This window comes from Balaenoptera acutorostrata, chromosome 10, assembly GCF_949987535.1.
Source record: "Balaenoptera acutorostrata chromosome 10, mBalAcu1.1, whole genome shotgun sequence".
In the NCBI taxonomy this organism is placed as follows: Eukaryota; Metazoa; Chordata; class Mammalia; order Artiodactyla; family Balaenopteridae; genus Balaenoptera; species Balaenoptera acutorostrata.
The window spans coordinates 60,534,580-60,548,616 of NC_080073.1; the positions used below are offsets into that span (position 1 = coordinate 60,534,580).

General features: G+C 37.0%; 1 protein-coding gene across 1 annotated transcript in view; it reads right to left on the reverse strand.

Moving 5' to 3' along the window:
* KHDRBS2 (KH RNA binding domain containing, signal transduction associated 2) overlaps window positions 1-14,037 on the reverse strand; it is a 713,320-nt gene that overhangs the window by 295,208 nt on the left and 404,075 nt on the right. The window contains exon 5 of the mRNA XM_007186974.2: window positions 2,145-2,272. Coding sequence (XP_007187036.1) covers window positions 2,145-2,272 — 128 coding nt within the window. The remainder of the gene's footprint in view (window positions 1-2,144; window positions 2,273-14,037) is intronic.

Below are 14,037 nucleotides of genomic sequence, written 5' to 3' on the forward strand. Positions count from 1 at the left end.
TAAATATGTACAAATCAGCATCCATTAACCCATGTGTTCAAGAACTTTCTGATCAATATGATCTTCTGTTTTGTGAAGCTATTTTCTTATTCTTATTTAATTGCAGATATATTTCATCATGTGGTTTGAAACAGAAGACAACAGAGTTCTGCTACATTTACTTTTATTAATGTTAATACACTAATTACATCAAGATAGCATTGAAAGTGAGGTTTAATTTTCAATATTAATTTTTTTAACAGATGCAATATTAGATTGTATAATATATGGAATGTTAAAAAGCAAAGCTTTCAATCAAATTTTTCTTCTAAGATATTTAAAAATCTAGATCATAATGCACTATTCTTTATTAAATAATTAAAGAGATTAATATTTTACATTAAAACTTCACTGAAATTGAAATCTTATATGGTCCACTCAAATATGACAAATGTATTATTACCTTAAGGAACACCAATAACAAAACAAAGTCCTTTAATATGATGATTTTGTAGTCTCAAAAGCAGGTTAATGCATTATTTTTTTAAATGGTCCCTATTCCAAAGAATATAGAATAGAAAAAACTTGTTGCCTCTATAGTCATTCAATACATACTTAGGTTACACCATATAAAACTGCCAAAATTATCATTTTTTGAACTACAAAAGTGACAATTTCATTATTAAAACCCTATGATTTAATCAATTTAAGATTGCCTGCAATGATGTCATTTCACAACCCATCATGATGAAGTTAATATAAATGTTTTGTAAAAGGCTGATTCCATTTAAAAAGTCCATAAAAAATGTTATGTCACATTAATTTTTAGCAATAAACTAATGTTGCTAGGTAGCATTAGAAAGCTCATATAAAAAAAGTTTTTTAAAGAAAAAAAATGTGAAAATAATCACTGACACATTTTCAGAAGTTCTTCCTTTAATCAAAGTAATTTCTATAATTGCCACATTTTACCTTTAGATAATCAATTATTTCCTTGATATTTTATTTGGAAATTGATCATTCTTAACTTCTTTTCTGATAGTGTAAAATTTTTTGAGGTCTCTGTGACTTAAATGTTAAAAACAGTGATGTTTTGAAAGGTGGTGAAAATATTTGGGGAGTAATTTTAAAAACAAATTGAATCCACAAAGTATCTTAGAATCTCTTAAGATGGTTTCTATGCAATATATGAAATAGTATTCTAAATCTAAGCCATTTAGAGATTTGAAGGCCAACTATAACAGGATAAAGAGAATGACAGAATTACACAGTCTGCGTGTGAAGGCTGGGAGTATTTTTCACTTTACCTCTTTGCAAAACAATGCTTTCTGTTGAAAGCTTGGCAAATGTAGAATCCTACGAAACAAATTCTGTTGCAGAAAAATTCCAATTTCTTTGCAAAGTGAACAATATCAAATAAAATCTTCTCTGATGACATTGCAGAGTCAAATATAACTAAGCTTTAAATATTCTTACTATCATCCATGTAAGAAATGTACTTCTGGATTTCTGGCCTGGTGGTGTGTATATATATATATATTATGTGTGTGTGTATATATATAATACACACACACATAATATACATATAATCTACTTATCTATATAAATATCTATATATCTACCTACCTACCTATATCTATCATTATCCTCATCTATCTGTCTACCTATCTGGCAAGACTGTATCAATTCATGGGCCATTTAAGGCATAGATAATATTTGTAATTTTCTCTTCATTCAAGGTCATCCTGGTTCAAAGATGCATACGATTGAATCATCTGCATGCCCTAATCCTGGGGACAAAACCAAAAAGTAGAAACTCTTAGGTTTGCTCCTCTTATTTTCTTAGGAAGTTGTTAAGAGCTCAAACTCTGAAGTCTAGAGTCAGACTGCCTGTGTGTCCTCAGGCATATTGCTTACATATTTATCAGTTGCTCACCTGTAAATAATGCTTAACCCTACTATGGAGGACTTGATGAGTTAATAATTTATATAAAGCTCTTACGAGCTATATAAGCATCTGTTGTTATTGCTTTTGTGGTGGTGGTGGTTATTGTTGCTGATATTGTTGTTGTTTATTCCTAGCTGTGATCATGACACAGAACAGGCCAGCAAAGTATTGCCATCCTTATTGGCTGTTAATTTATTTAAAGTAAGAACAAATGTACCTTGAAGGAGTTGTGGGAGCTATTCTGATCCCTCTGCCTCTAATACCTCTGCCACGACCAGAGTCCTCTGAGCCATTTAAGTAAGATAATTCACGTAGTTGTTCTTGACGAATTTCATCATTGTAGTCCTAGAAGAAAAAACATGACCTGATGAGCTAAATGGAGCATGGATTTCTTAGAACTGAACAAACACAGTAAGAAAGGAAATTTTTCACTTATTTTATGGTATACAAAAATCTAAAATGAGGTAAAAGTAAATATACTTTAAGTTCCTAGTTTTATACAGAGAACCTGAAGTTGCTTCTTTTACCAAGGAAGTACTCAGCAGGAAATCAGATGAGATTTGCTGGGATATCACTTTATATGTTAGCTAGAAAAGGAAAGATAACAATATAGAACAAGATCTTGGAAGGTAACAAGGTCATGGTTGTTAATAAGAGGATTACTGAAAAACAACTTTACTGGTGTAAGTATGTGTAGATTGTTAATGACTGCATAATACTCAAATAGTCCCTGATGCATAAGCTGAAAAGGGGCAATCCCAAGGACCAAAGTAGATAATGTGTTAAAATAATTAAAAAGTGCAAATAAATATCAGTTTCAGACAACTGGGAAGCTATGCAATCCAACTAAAAAACTTGAGGGGCAATGTTTAAAAATAAATAATTTTCTATGTGTTCTAGCATTGGGCTGATGGAGAATGACAGCCATAGCAGAAGGCAAACTTCACAGTAACAGCCAGAGATTTGGTCAAAGTCAAAGAGATGATCTCTATCCTTCATCAGTGGAAATGTATCAGTCATTTCAATAGGACCAAAGAGTGGATCTGAGTCACTGAAGATGAATGCTATCTTCAAAAAACAGGTGTCAGTCTTACCTGTTTCTCTTTTTACTAACACACACGTGAATGCACACACACACACCCTGGTAGAACAGTACAAAACTGAGTAATTGGTATTTTTGCCTAATGGGCAATCCAAGTAAATTCTTTTTCAGTAAAGATGTGTTTATGTGAAAGCCATGAGCTGTCTAGGAGTTGAGACGAGAAATATTTGTAGAAATATCTGGGTTAACATAAATGATGTCTGAGGTCTGGTAGTGGACACTTGAGCCAGGTTAGCTCTGCACTTGTGAGTTATAGTAACAGCACATGGAAACCGTGCACTCACCTGCAGAGCCCAGTCTAGAAGATGGAGGGGATGCTCCAGCCTACAAGCATTTCTAAAGCAAAGCTTTACCTCATGGTCCAAAAACTGTTCACAAGCAAAAGTACTGGTCACTCCAAAGCACTTACTTTTTACTTTTAACATGTTGCTTTCACATTTATCCTGTTCCACACCTGATTATAGTGGTAATGGGCTCAAGACAGTTGATTGACAGAAGAGCTATAGTAGAAAATGATACTTTTTAACAATTACTCAATTTATACCTCTTAATTTTCACATTCAAGCAACAACCAAACTGAAGAATAAGCATGTCTACTATTTTATTAGGTACAGGGAATGTGATGAATTGCTACTTCTGACTGAACTGAGCAGCCGCCATCAAAATGAAAAATTAATTCCATAATTTTCCCATGTAATATTCCTAATTTGAAAGCAGATCTTTGCAGCTTCTTATCTAAGAAAAATCTATGGACTCCCAAAGGTCTTTATGAATTATAAAAAGAGATAGATTCTCATTTTTGGCAACATTGAGGGTTGAGATATAAATTAACAAATAGCAGATTAATTCTTACATGTAAAATTTACTTTAGAGAATATCTTTATGCCAGAATTAGAAAATATATTATTGTGGATATTAACATGAATATTTGACACTACAGGTTAAGTTAGTTCTTACTGTAAGCAAAACACTACTGTTAGTATATAATCAAGTTTCTTATGAGCTCAGCTAGATATACTCTGTTTTAAGAACTGGATCATCTTCCAGGGTTGTGGTGGTGAAGTGAATGCAGAGCTCTAAATGCAGGTGTAACTGACTTAGAATATGAGTTGCTCTGTTCTGAAATCATATTGCTCCCAAGGGCATGGTACCCAAGAGCAACTCCCAGTCAATGACCAAATGTGGTTGAAATGCTAAAATAGGCCCATTCTTGGGAGTCACAGTTCCCCTCTGCCTGTGCCTCAAGGATTCCTAGACAGCTGGGATGAATTTCCCTTTAATACCATTGCTTCTAGGCTGTCTATGACTTCTCTTTCCTTTGGCTCAGATATTCTAGTGTGAGGGCTCTCCAGTCTTCCTTGGCTCCCTCCTTATTTTATTTATTTATTTAGTTAGTTTTTTGTCACAGGATCATTTTTCCTAATGAACTCCTTGCATGTTTAATCTCAATTAATCCTGTTTCTGGGAGGACCCAAACTAACACACAGAATGTTGACAAAATCAAGTTCCTAAAATTACAAGCTGAGAGCTTTTGTAAATCCATTGATGTTAATGCTGGTGGAACCTATTCTGTTCAACATACTTTATACTCTGATTAATTGGAGTATTTGCCATTCTTTTACTTTAAAATGGTTACATACAGATTAAACATGGAACTGATTACTGACTAGCAAAAAGGGTAGTAATCAATGTTTATTTTAAGAAAGTAAATTGTATGTTGCCCAATTTTCTAAATCACTTCACTTAATAAACATGTATGAAAGAGTCAGACATAGAGTGAACAAACACAAGGCATGTTTTGGGCTTTGGCTGACATAGATGAATTGTGGAAAGAGGGAGAAGGCTGGCTAGTGTGTACATGTGTGTGGTGAAGTGAGAGAGAGAAAGAGAGGTTGGGCAACCACAAGCTGTTCAAGAGTGCCTTAGTGGAAGTTATACTGTATGACTTGGGAAGGTAGGAATAAAAGAAGTTTTAAATGCAGAAATGGCTAGAAGTATAATGACACCATTAACCAAAGAAAGAAAGGAATGAAAAAAGTTTAGAGGTAGAGAATTTATATTTTGTCTGGATAATCTTAAGTTTAAAATGCCAAGGAGACATTAAAGTTTATCTTAGAAATTCCAATCTAGGTCAGGGGAGTAAATCTGAATGTCATTTGCACACACTTGTGATAAATGAAACATGGAGATTGCCTAAGAGAATAGTAAAATAATGTAGTGACAAACATTTTCTAATCATACTTCATACTTTTAATGCAAATTTATATCACTGAAGAAAATCAGTTGACTTATTACAATATTATGATCATTAAATGACCAGGTCTTTAATAAACTCAAGTTTTTCTGATTAGACAACTAAAATATATATACCACTGTATTTATAGTAATGAAGAATCTAACTGTCTCAAATAAATACAAAAGGATTTTAAATGCCCAAATGTAGAAATACTGAAACTCTAAGTATTCTCTAGACTGAGTATATCCTGTGTATTATTTTTATGATATAAATATAATTTTCTAAACCCCCCAATTTTTAATTGCATATTATATGCTTATATCCAGCTCTTCATTAAGCACAGATCTAACTTTGAATTAATCTTTCATCACTAGGACATGAGTCCAGATGAAACTCGAACATCCTGTTGAACATTTAATTGTGGCATATGTTGCTGATGCTTCAGTTACATAGAATCTTAAAAATACTCGTAAATAAAATATTCCAAGATTGCCTTGTAAATGTGATCTTATTAGAAATATAATACAGCCTGTGTTGGAGACTAGATGGTGGAGTAGAATGACTTGAGCTCACCTCCTCTCAAGAAAACACCAACATCACAACTAAATGCTGAACAACCATTGACAAAGAAGACTGGAACCTACCAAAAAAAGATATTCTACACCCAAAAACAAAGAAGAAGCCACAATGAGATGGTAGGAGAGGCACATGTGCAACATAATCAAATCCAATATCCACTGGGTGGGTGACTCACAAACTGAAAAATAATTATATCACAGAGGTTCTCCCACAGTAGTGAGCATTCTGAGCCCCACATCAGGCTCCCCAGCCTGGGGGTCTGGCATTAGGAGAAGGAGCTCCCAGAGCATTTGGCTTTGAAGGCCAGCAGGGCTTGATCTCAGGAGCTCCACCAGAATTGTGGAAACAGGGACTCCACTCTTGGAGGGCCCACACAAGTTCTCGTGCACACTACCCAGGGAAAAAGCAGTGAATTCATAGGAACCTGGGCCAGACCTACCTGCTGGTCTTGAAGGGTCTCCTGGGGAGGTGGGGGGAGCAGCTGTGGCTCACTGTAGGAACAAGGACACTAGTGGCAGAGGTGCCAGGGAGTACTAATTGGCATGAGCCCTTCTGGAGGCTGCCATTTTGATGCCAAGATCTGGACTCACTCAACAGACTGTAGGCTCCAGTCCTGGGATGCCTCAGGCCAAACAACCAACAGGGCAGAAACACAGCCCCACCCATAATCAGACAGGCTGCTGAAAGTCTTACTGATCCCACAGCTGCCTGTAAACACACCACTTGACACAGCCCTGCCCACCAGAGGGACAAGACCCAGCTCCACTCACCAGTGGGCAGGTACAAGTGAGTGGAGGAAGGAAGGAAGCCTGCACAAGCATCTAGACCAGCCTCACCCACCAGGGGCGGATAGCAGAAGCAAGAGAAACTAGAGCCCTGCATCCTGTGGAACAGAGACCATGAACACAGGCAAAATGAGATGGCAGAGAAATATGTTCCAGACGAAGGAACAAAATAAAACCCCAGAAGAACAACTAAATGAAATGGAGATAGGCAATTACCTGAAAAATAATTCAGAGTAATGAAAGCAAAGATGACCCAAGATCTTGGAAAAAGAATGGTGGCACAGACTGAGAAGATGAAGAAATGTTTAAAAAAGACCTAGAGGATATAAAGAACAAACAGTGTTGAAGAATACAATAACTGGGACTTCCCTGGTGGTGCAGTGGTTAAGAATCCGCCTGTAAATGCAGGGGACATGGGTTCAAGCCCTGGTCCAGGAAGATCCCACATGCCATGGAGCAACTAAGTATGTGTGCCACAACTACTGAGCCTACATTCTAGAGCCTGCATGCCACAACTACTGAAACTCACATGCCTAGAGTCCACGCTCCACAACAAGAGAAGCCACTGCAATGAGAAGCCCATGTGCCACAATGAAGAGTAACCCCCACTTGCCGCAACTAGAGAAAGCCCACATGCAGCAGTGAAGACCCAATGCAGCCAAAGATAAATAAATAAATAAACATTTTAAAAAAACAATACAATAACTGAAATGAAATATACACTAGAAGGAATCAGTAGCAGAATAAATGAGGCAGAAGAGCGGATAAGTGACTTGGAAGACAGAATGGTGGAATTCACTGCTGCAGAACAGAATAAAGAAAAAAGAATGAAAAGAAATGGAGACAGCCTAAGAGACCTCTGGGACAACATTAAATGCAACAACACTTGCATTATAGGGGTCCCAGAAGGAGAAGAGAGAGAGAAAAGACCCGAGAAAATATTTGAAGAGATTATAGTCAAAAACTTCCCTAACATGGGAAAGGAAAAAGTCAATCAGGTCCAGGAAGCACAGAGAGTCCCATACAGGATAAACACAAGGAGGAACACACCAAGACACATATTAATCAAATTGACAAAAATTAAAGACAAAGAGAAAATATTAAAAGCAACAAGGGAAAAGTAATAAATAACATACAAGGGTTATCAGCTGATTGTTCAGCAGAAACTCTGCAGGCCAGAGAGGAGTGGCATGATATATTTAAAGTGATGAAAGGGAAAAACCTACAACCAAGAATACTCGACTCAGCAAGGCTTTTGTTCAGATTTGATGGAGAAATCAAAAGCTTTACAATGAACAAAAGTTAAGAGAATTCAACACCACCAAACCAGCTTTACAACAAATCCTAAAGGAAATTCTCTAAGCTGAAAAGAAAAGGCCACAACTAGAATCAAGAAAATTATGAATAGGAAAGCTCACCAGTAAAGGCAAATATAAAGTAAAGGTAAGAAATCAACCATACACAAATATGATATCAAAACCAGCAATAGTGAGAAGAGGAGAGTACAAATTCAGGATATTGGAAATCATTGGAAATTAAGAGACCAGCAACTTATAACAATTTTGTAAAGCAATATTTTATATATACTGTTATATAAAAACCTTATGGAAACTGCAAACCAAAAAACTACAATAGATACACACAGAAAAAAAGAAAAAAGGCAATCTAAACACAACACTAAAGATAGTCATCAAATCACAAGAGAAGAGAACAAAAGAGGAAGGAAAGAAAAAAGACGCACAAAAACAAATTCAAAACAATTAAGTAAGTGGAAATAGGAACATACATATTGATAATTACCTTAAATGTAAATGGATTAAATGCTCCAACCAAAAGACACAAGCTGGCTGAATGGATACAAAAACAAGACCCATATATATGCTGTCTACAAGAGACCCACTACAGATCTAGGGACACATACAGACTGAAAGTGAAGGAATGGAAAAGAGCTATTCCATGCAAGTGGAAATCAAAAGAAAGCTGCAGTAGCAATGCTCATATCAGACAAAATAGACTTTAAAATAAAGACTGTTACAAGAGACAAAAATGGACACTAAATAATGATCAAGGGATCAATCCAAGAAGAAGATATAACAAGTGTAAATATATATGCACCCAGCATAGGAACACCTCAATATATAAGGCGAATGCTAACAACCATAAAAGGAGAAATTGGCAGTAACACAATAATAGTGGGAGACTTTAACACCCCACTTACATCAATGGACAGATCATCCAGACAGAAAATCAATAAGGAAACAGAGGTCTTAAATGACACATTAGATCGGATGGACTTAATTGTTATTTATAGAACATTCATTCAAAAGCAGCAGAATACACATTCTTATCGAGTGCACATGGAACATTCTCCAGGATAGATCACATGCTGGGTCACAAAGCAAGCCTTTTAAAATTTAAGACAACTGAAATCGTATCAAGCATCTTTTCTGACAACAGCACTATGATTTTAGAAAGCAACTACAGGAATTAAACTTTATGAAGCACAAACACGTGGAGGCTAAACAATATGCTACTAAATAACCAATGGATCACATAAGAAATCAAAGAGGATATTTAAAAATACCTAGAGACAAGTGATAACAAAAACAAGTTGATACGAAACCTATGAGACACAGCAAAAGCAGTTCTAAGAGGGAAGTTTATAGCAATACAAGCTTACCTTAGGAAACAAGATAAATTTCAAGTAAATAACCTAACCTTACACCTAAAGCAACTAGAGAAAGAAGAAGAAGCAAAACCCATAGTTAGTAGAAGGAAAGAAATTGTAAAGATCTGATCAGATATAAAAGAAGTAGAGATGAAGAAAACAGTAGAAAAGATCAATGAAATTAAAAGTGGGTTCTTTGAAAAGATAAACAAAATTGATAAACCTTTAGCCAAAGCCAGCACGAAAAAAAGGGAGAGGGCTAAAATCAATAAAATTAGAAATAAAACCAATCCAAAAACGGGCAGAAGACCTAAATAGACATTTCTCCAAAGAAGACATACAGATGGCCAAGAAACACATGAAAAGCTGCTCAACATTACTAATTATTAGAGAAATGCAAATCAAAACTACAATGAGGCATCACCTCACACCAGTTAGAATGGGCATCATCAGAAAATCTAAAAAACAACAAATGCTGGAGAGGGTGTGGAGAAAAGGGAACCCTCTTGCACTGTTGTTGGGAATGTAAATTGATACAGCCACTATGGAGAACAGTATGGAGGTTCCTTAAAAAACTAAAAATAGAACTACCATACTACCCAGCAATCTCACTACTGGGCATATACCCAGAGAAAACCGTAATTCAAAAAGACACATGCACCCGAATGTTCATTGCAGCACTATTTACAATAGCCAGGTCATGGAAGCAACCTAAATGCCCATCGACAGATGAATGGATAAAGAAGTTGTGGTACATACATACAATGGAATATTACTCAGCCATAAAAAGGAATGAAATTGAGTCATTTGTTGAGACATGGATGGATCTAAGGACTGTCATACAGAGTGAAGTAAGTCAGAAAGAGAAAAACAAATATCGTATATTAACGCATGTATGTGGAACCTAGAAAAATGGTACAGATGAACCGGTTTGCAGGGCAGAAATTGAGACACAGGTGTAGGGAACAAACGTATGGACACCAAGGGGGGAAAACCATGGTGGTTTGGGGATGGTGGTGTGCTGAATTGGGCAATTGGGACTGACATGTATACACTGATGTGTATAAAATTGATGCCTAATAAGAACCTGCAGTATAAAAAAACAAACAAACAAAACAACTAATACTAAACTTTCATTGGGTTATTTGTATGGAAATATGTTAATATAAATGTTTCAGACATTACATGAAATTTCTAAAAATCTTGTATGTTCTGGTATAATGCTATAAGTCATAATTCTATTTATTACTTTAAAATGTATATCTCAGAAATAACTAAATTTCCTTGTCAATTGCATTATTATGAACTTTCATCAAATCTTTAACCGTGGTCATTTTTAAGTCTTTTGTCATTTACAGACAGTTCTGGGTGTACTCTGATGCTTTTGCAAAAATGTTCCTATGAAAGTGTTTCATCTTCAAGGAATTCATGGAAAAGACTCTGACAAGTACAGGTTTCTGGTAACTGACTATACTGCTGAACTGAATGAATAAGCATTTTCAGAACTCTAATGGAAAACTGATGAATTCATAAAAGTGCTAACAAAAGATCAAGATGAAAAAAAAAATTAATTACATGGGACTGAGTGAACTGATGAGGATGATTATAATTTTTGTGACTTTCTGTTTGAATAAAAAAAAAATCCCACAAGGGCTCAGATGCAAAAAATATACAAATCAATTTTCACTGCAAAGTAAAGGAGCTGTTACAGTGGAGGATTACTGGACTGAATGTCAATATTATGACATCGTATGAGTGTGTTTCATGTTTGGTAATTGCAATCATTGTTGCTTTTGTTGTGGTCATCCATTTACAATGCTTGGTGTCAGTTTATTTATCTCTTGTAAAAATAAAATACAGTGTGTGTGTGTGAAATAAAAAATTAAAAAATAAATGATTCCCAAAAAGTTGCACTTCGTGTAACTACCGAATTTCAGACAACAAGCTAGAATCCATCTTCTAACTCAGATAAAAGTTCTGGATATATATATACATATATGAACATATTTATATATATATAAATAGGTGGTTGAGGGAGTATCTAACAATACTTACAAAAACAAATCTATCCTGTAACTGGATTTGCTTCAAAATAATGTGAAGGAAGAAGGATATAGATGAAAACAAGAGTGGCCAAATAGCTGGAAGATATTATGACCAGGTGATAAATACAATGGGGTAAGTTTTATTATATGCTCTTATTTTGATGTATGTTTGAAGTATCCCATAATAAAAATTTAAAAAAAAACAAATAAAAAAGAAGTTACAACTTACACCACAGAAATATGAAGGATCATGAGACTACTACAAGCAACTGTATGCCAGTAAAATGGACAACCTAGAAGAAATGGACCAATTCTTAGAAAGTTACAATTTCCCAAGACTGAACTAGGAAGAAATAGATAATGTGAACAGATGAATCACCAGTACTGAAATTGAAACTGTGATTTAAAAACTCCCAACAAACAAAAGTCCAGGACCAGGTGACTTCACAGGCGAATTCTATCAAACATTTAGAGAAGAGTTAACATCTATCCTTCTGTAACTGTTCCAAAAAATCACAGAGGAAGAAACATTCCCAAACTCATTCTATGAGGCCACAATCAACCTGATACCAAAACCATACAAAGGTACCACAAAAAAGAAATTTACAGGTCAATAGCAAAAATCCTCAACAAAATACTAGCAAACCAAATCTAACAATACATTAAAAAGATGATACATCATGATCAAGAAGGATTTATCTCAGGGATGCAAGGATTTTTCAATAACCGCAAATCAATCAGTGTGATACACCACATCAACAAACGGAAAAATAAAAAACATATGATCATCTCAATAGAGGCACAAAAGGCTTTTGATAAAATTCAACACCCATTTATAATAAAAACTCCAGAAAGAAGACATAAGGGTATCCTACATCAACATAATAAAGGCCATATATGACAAACTTACAGCTAACATCATGCTCAATGGTGGAAAGCTGGAAGCATTTCCTCTAAGATCAAGTACAAGACAAGGATGTCCACTCTTACCACTTTTATTCAACATAGTTTTGGAAGTCCTAGCCCTGCCAATCAGAGAAGAAAAAGAAATAAAGGGAATGCATATTGGAAAAGAAGAAGTAAAACTGTCACTGTTTGCAGATGACATGATACAATACATTAGAAAATCCTAAAGATACCACCAGAAAATGAAAGCTCATCAATGAATTTGGTAAAGTTGCAGGATACAAAATTAATACACAGAAATCTGTTGCATTTCTATACACTAACAATGAAAGATCAGAAAGAGAAATTAATGAAACAATCCCATTCATCATTGCATCAAAAAGAATAAAATACCTAGGAATAAAATTACTTAAGGAGGCAAAAGACCTTTATTCTGAAAACTATAAGATGTTAATGAAAGAAATCAAAGATGACAGAAACAGGTGGAAAGATATACTATATTCTTGGATTGGAAGAATCAATATTGTCCAAATGACCATACTACCTAAAGCAGTCTACATATTCAATGCAATCCCCATCAAATTACCAATGGCAATTTCGTTGATTTAGAAAAAAAATCTTAAAATTTTTATGGAAACTCAAAAGACCCTGAATAGCTAAAGCAATCTTGAGAAAGAAAAACAGAGCTGGAAGAATCAGGCTCCCTGACTTCAGATATAATACAAAGCTACAGTCATCAAAAGAGTATGGGTCAAGATGGTGGAGTGGAGGACACAGAGCTTGTGTCTCCCCACCATTAGGGCACCTACCAGACGTTGGTGGGGAACCTTGACACCCAAGGAGACAGGAGGAACCCCAGAGCAACTGGGTAGGACATAGGGGGTAGTTAGGGGAGAGGAGAAGTGGAGGTCGGATGGGACCAGTGCCTCTGAGGGATGGCTGGGAGAGGGGACGTGTTCCCATGCCTAGAGGGACACCCTGGGGCTCAGAGGATTGGAAGGAGAACAGCTAGCATTTCCCCTGCCCAATCAGGCCCCAGAAAGCCTGCTGGGATACCAGGCCGGGTCCTCCACCTTCCAGGACCCCCTCCAGCCGCATTTGTCCTAGAGGTGTAAGAGGGGGGAAGAAGAGGAGAGGTTAATGGGGAGGGGCCCTCTGGGATTGGAGGATCAGGGAGAACACAACTAGCATTTCCCCTGCCCACTTGGGTCCTGGGGATCTTGCTGGGCTCCCATGCTGGGTCCTCTGACATCCGAGGACCCCTCCAGCCACTTAGGACCTAGGGGCATAGGAGGGAGGGAGGAGGGAGGAAGAGGGGCAGAGGTGAATGGACAGGGACCCTCCAGGACTGCAGGATCAGGGGAAGCACAGCTGGCATTTCCCCCACCCACTTGGGCCCCAGGAAGCCTGCTGGGCTCCCAGGTTGGGTCCTCCACTCTCCAAGGCCCCCTCCAGCTGTGTTGGTCCTGAGGGCGTGGGGGGTGGGGAGAAGAGGAGAGGCAGATGGGGAGGGTCCCTATAGGACCAGAGGATCAGGGGAGGTAAGGCTGGCATTTCCCCCACCCACTCGGGCTCTAAGAAGCCTGCTGGGTTTCTGGGCCTTGTGCCCCACCTTCTGGGGCCCCCTCTGGCTGTGTGGGTCCTAGGTGAGTAGGAGGAGGGAGGCAGGGGGAGAAGAGGAGAGGTGAATGGGGAGGGAACCTCCAGAACTGGAGGATATGGGGAAACATGCCTAGCATTTCCCCCACCCACTCAGTCCCAGGGAGCCTGCTGGGGTCCTGGGCCTGTC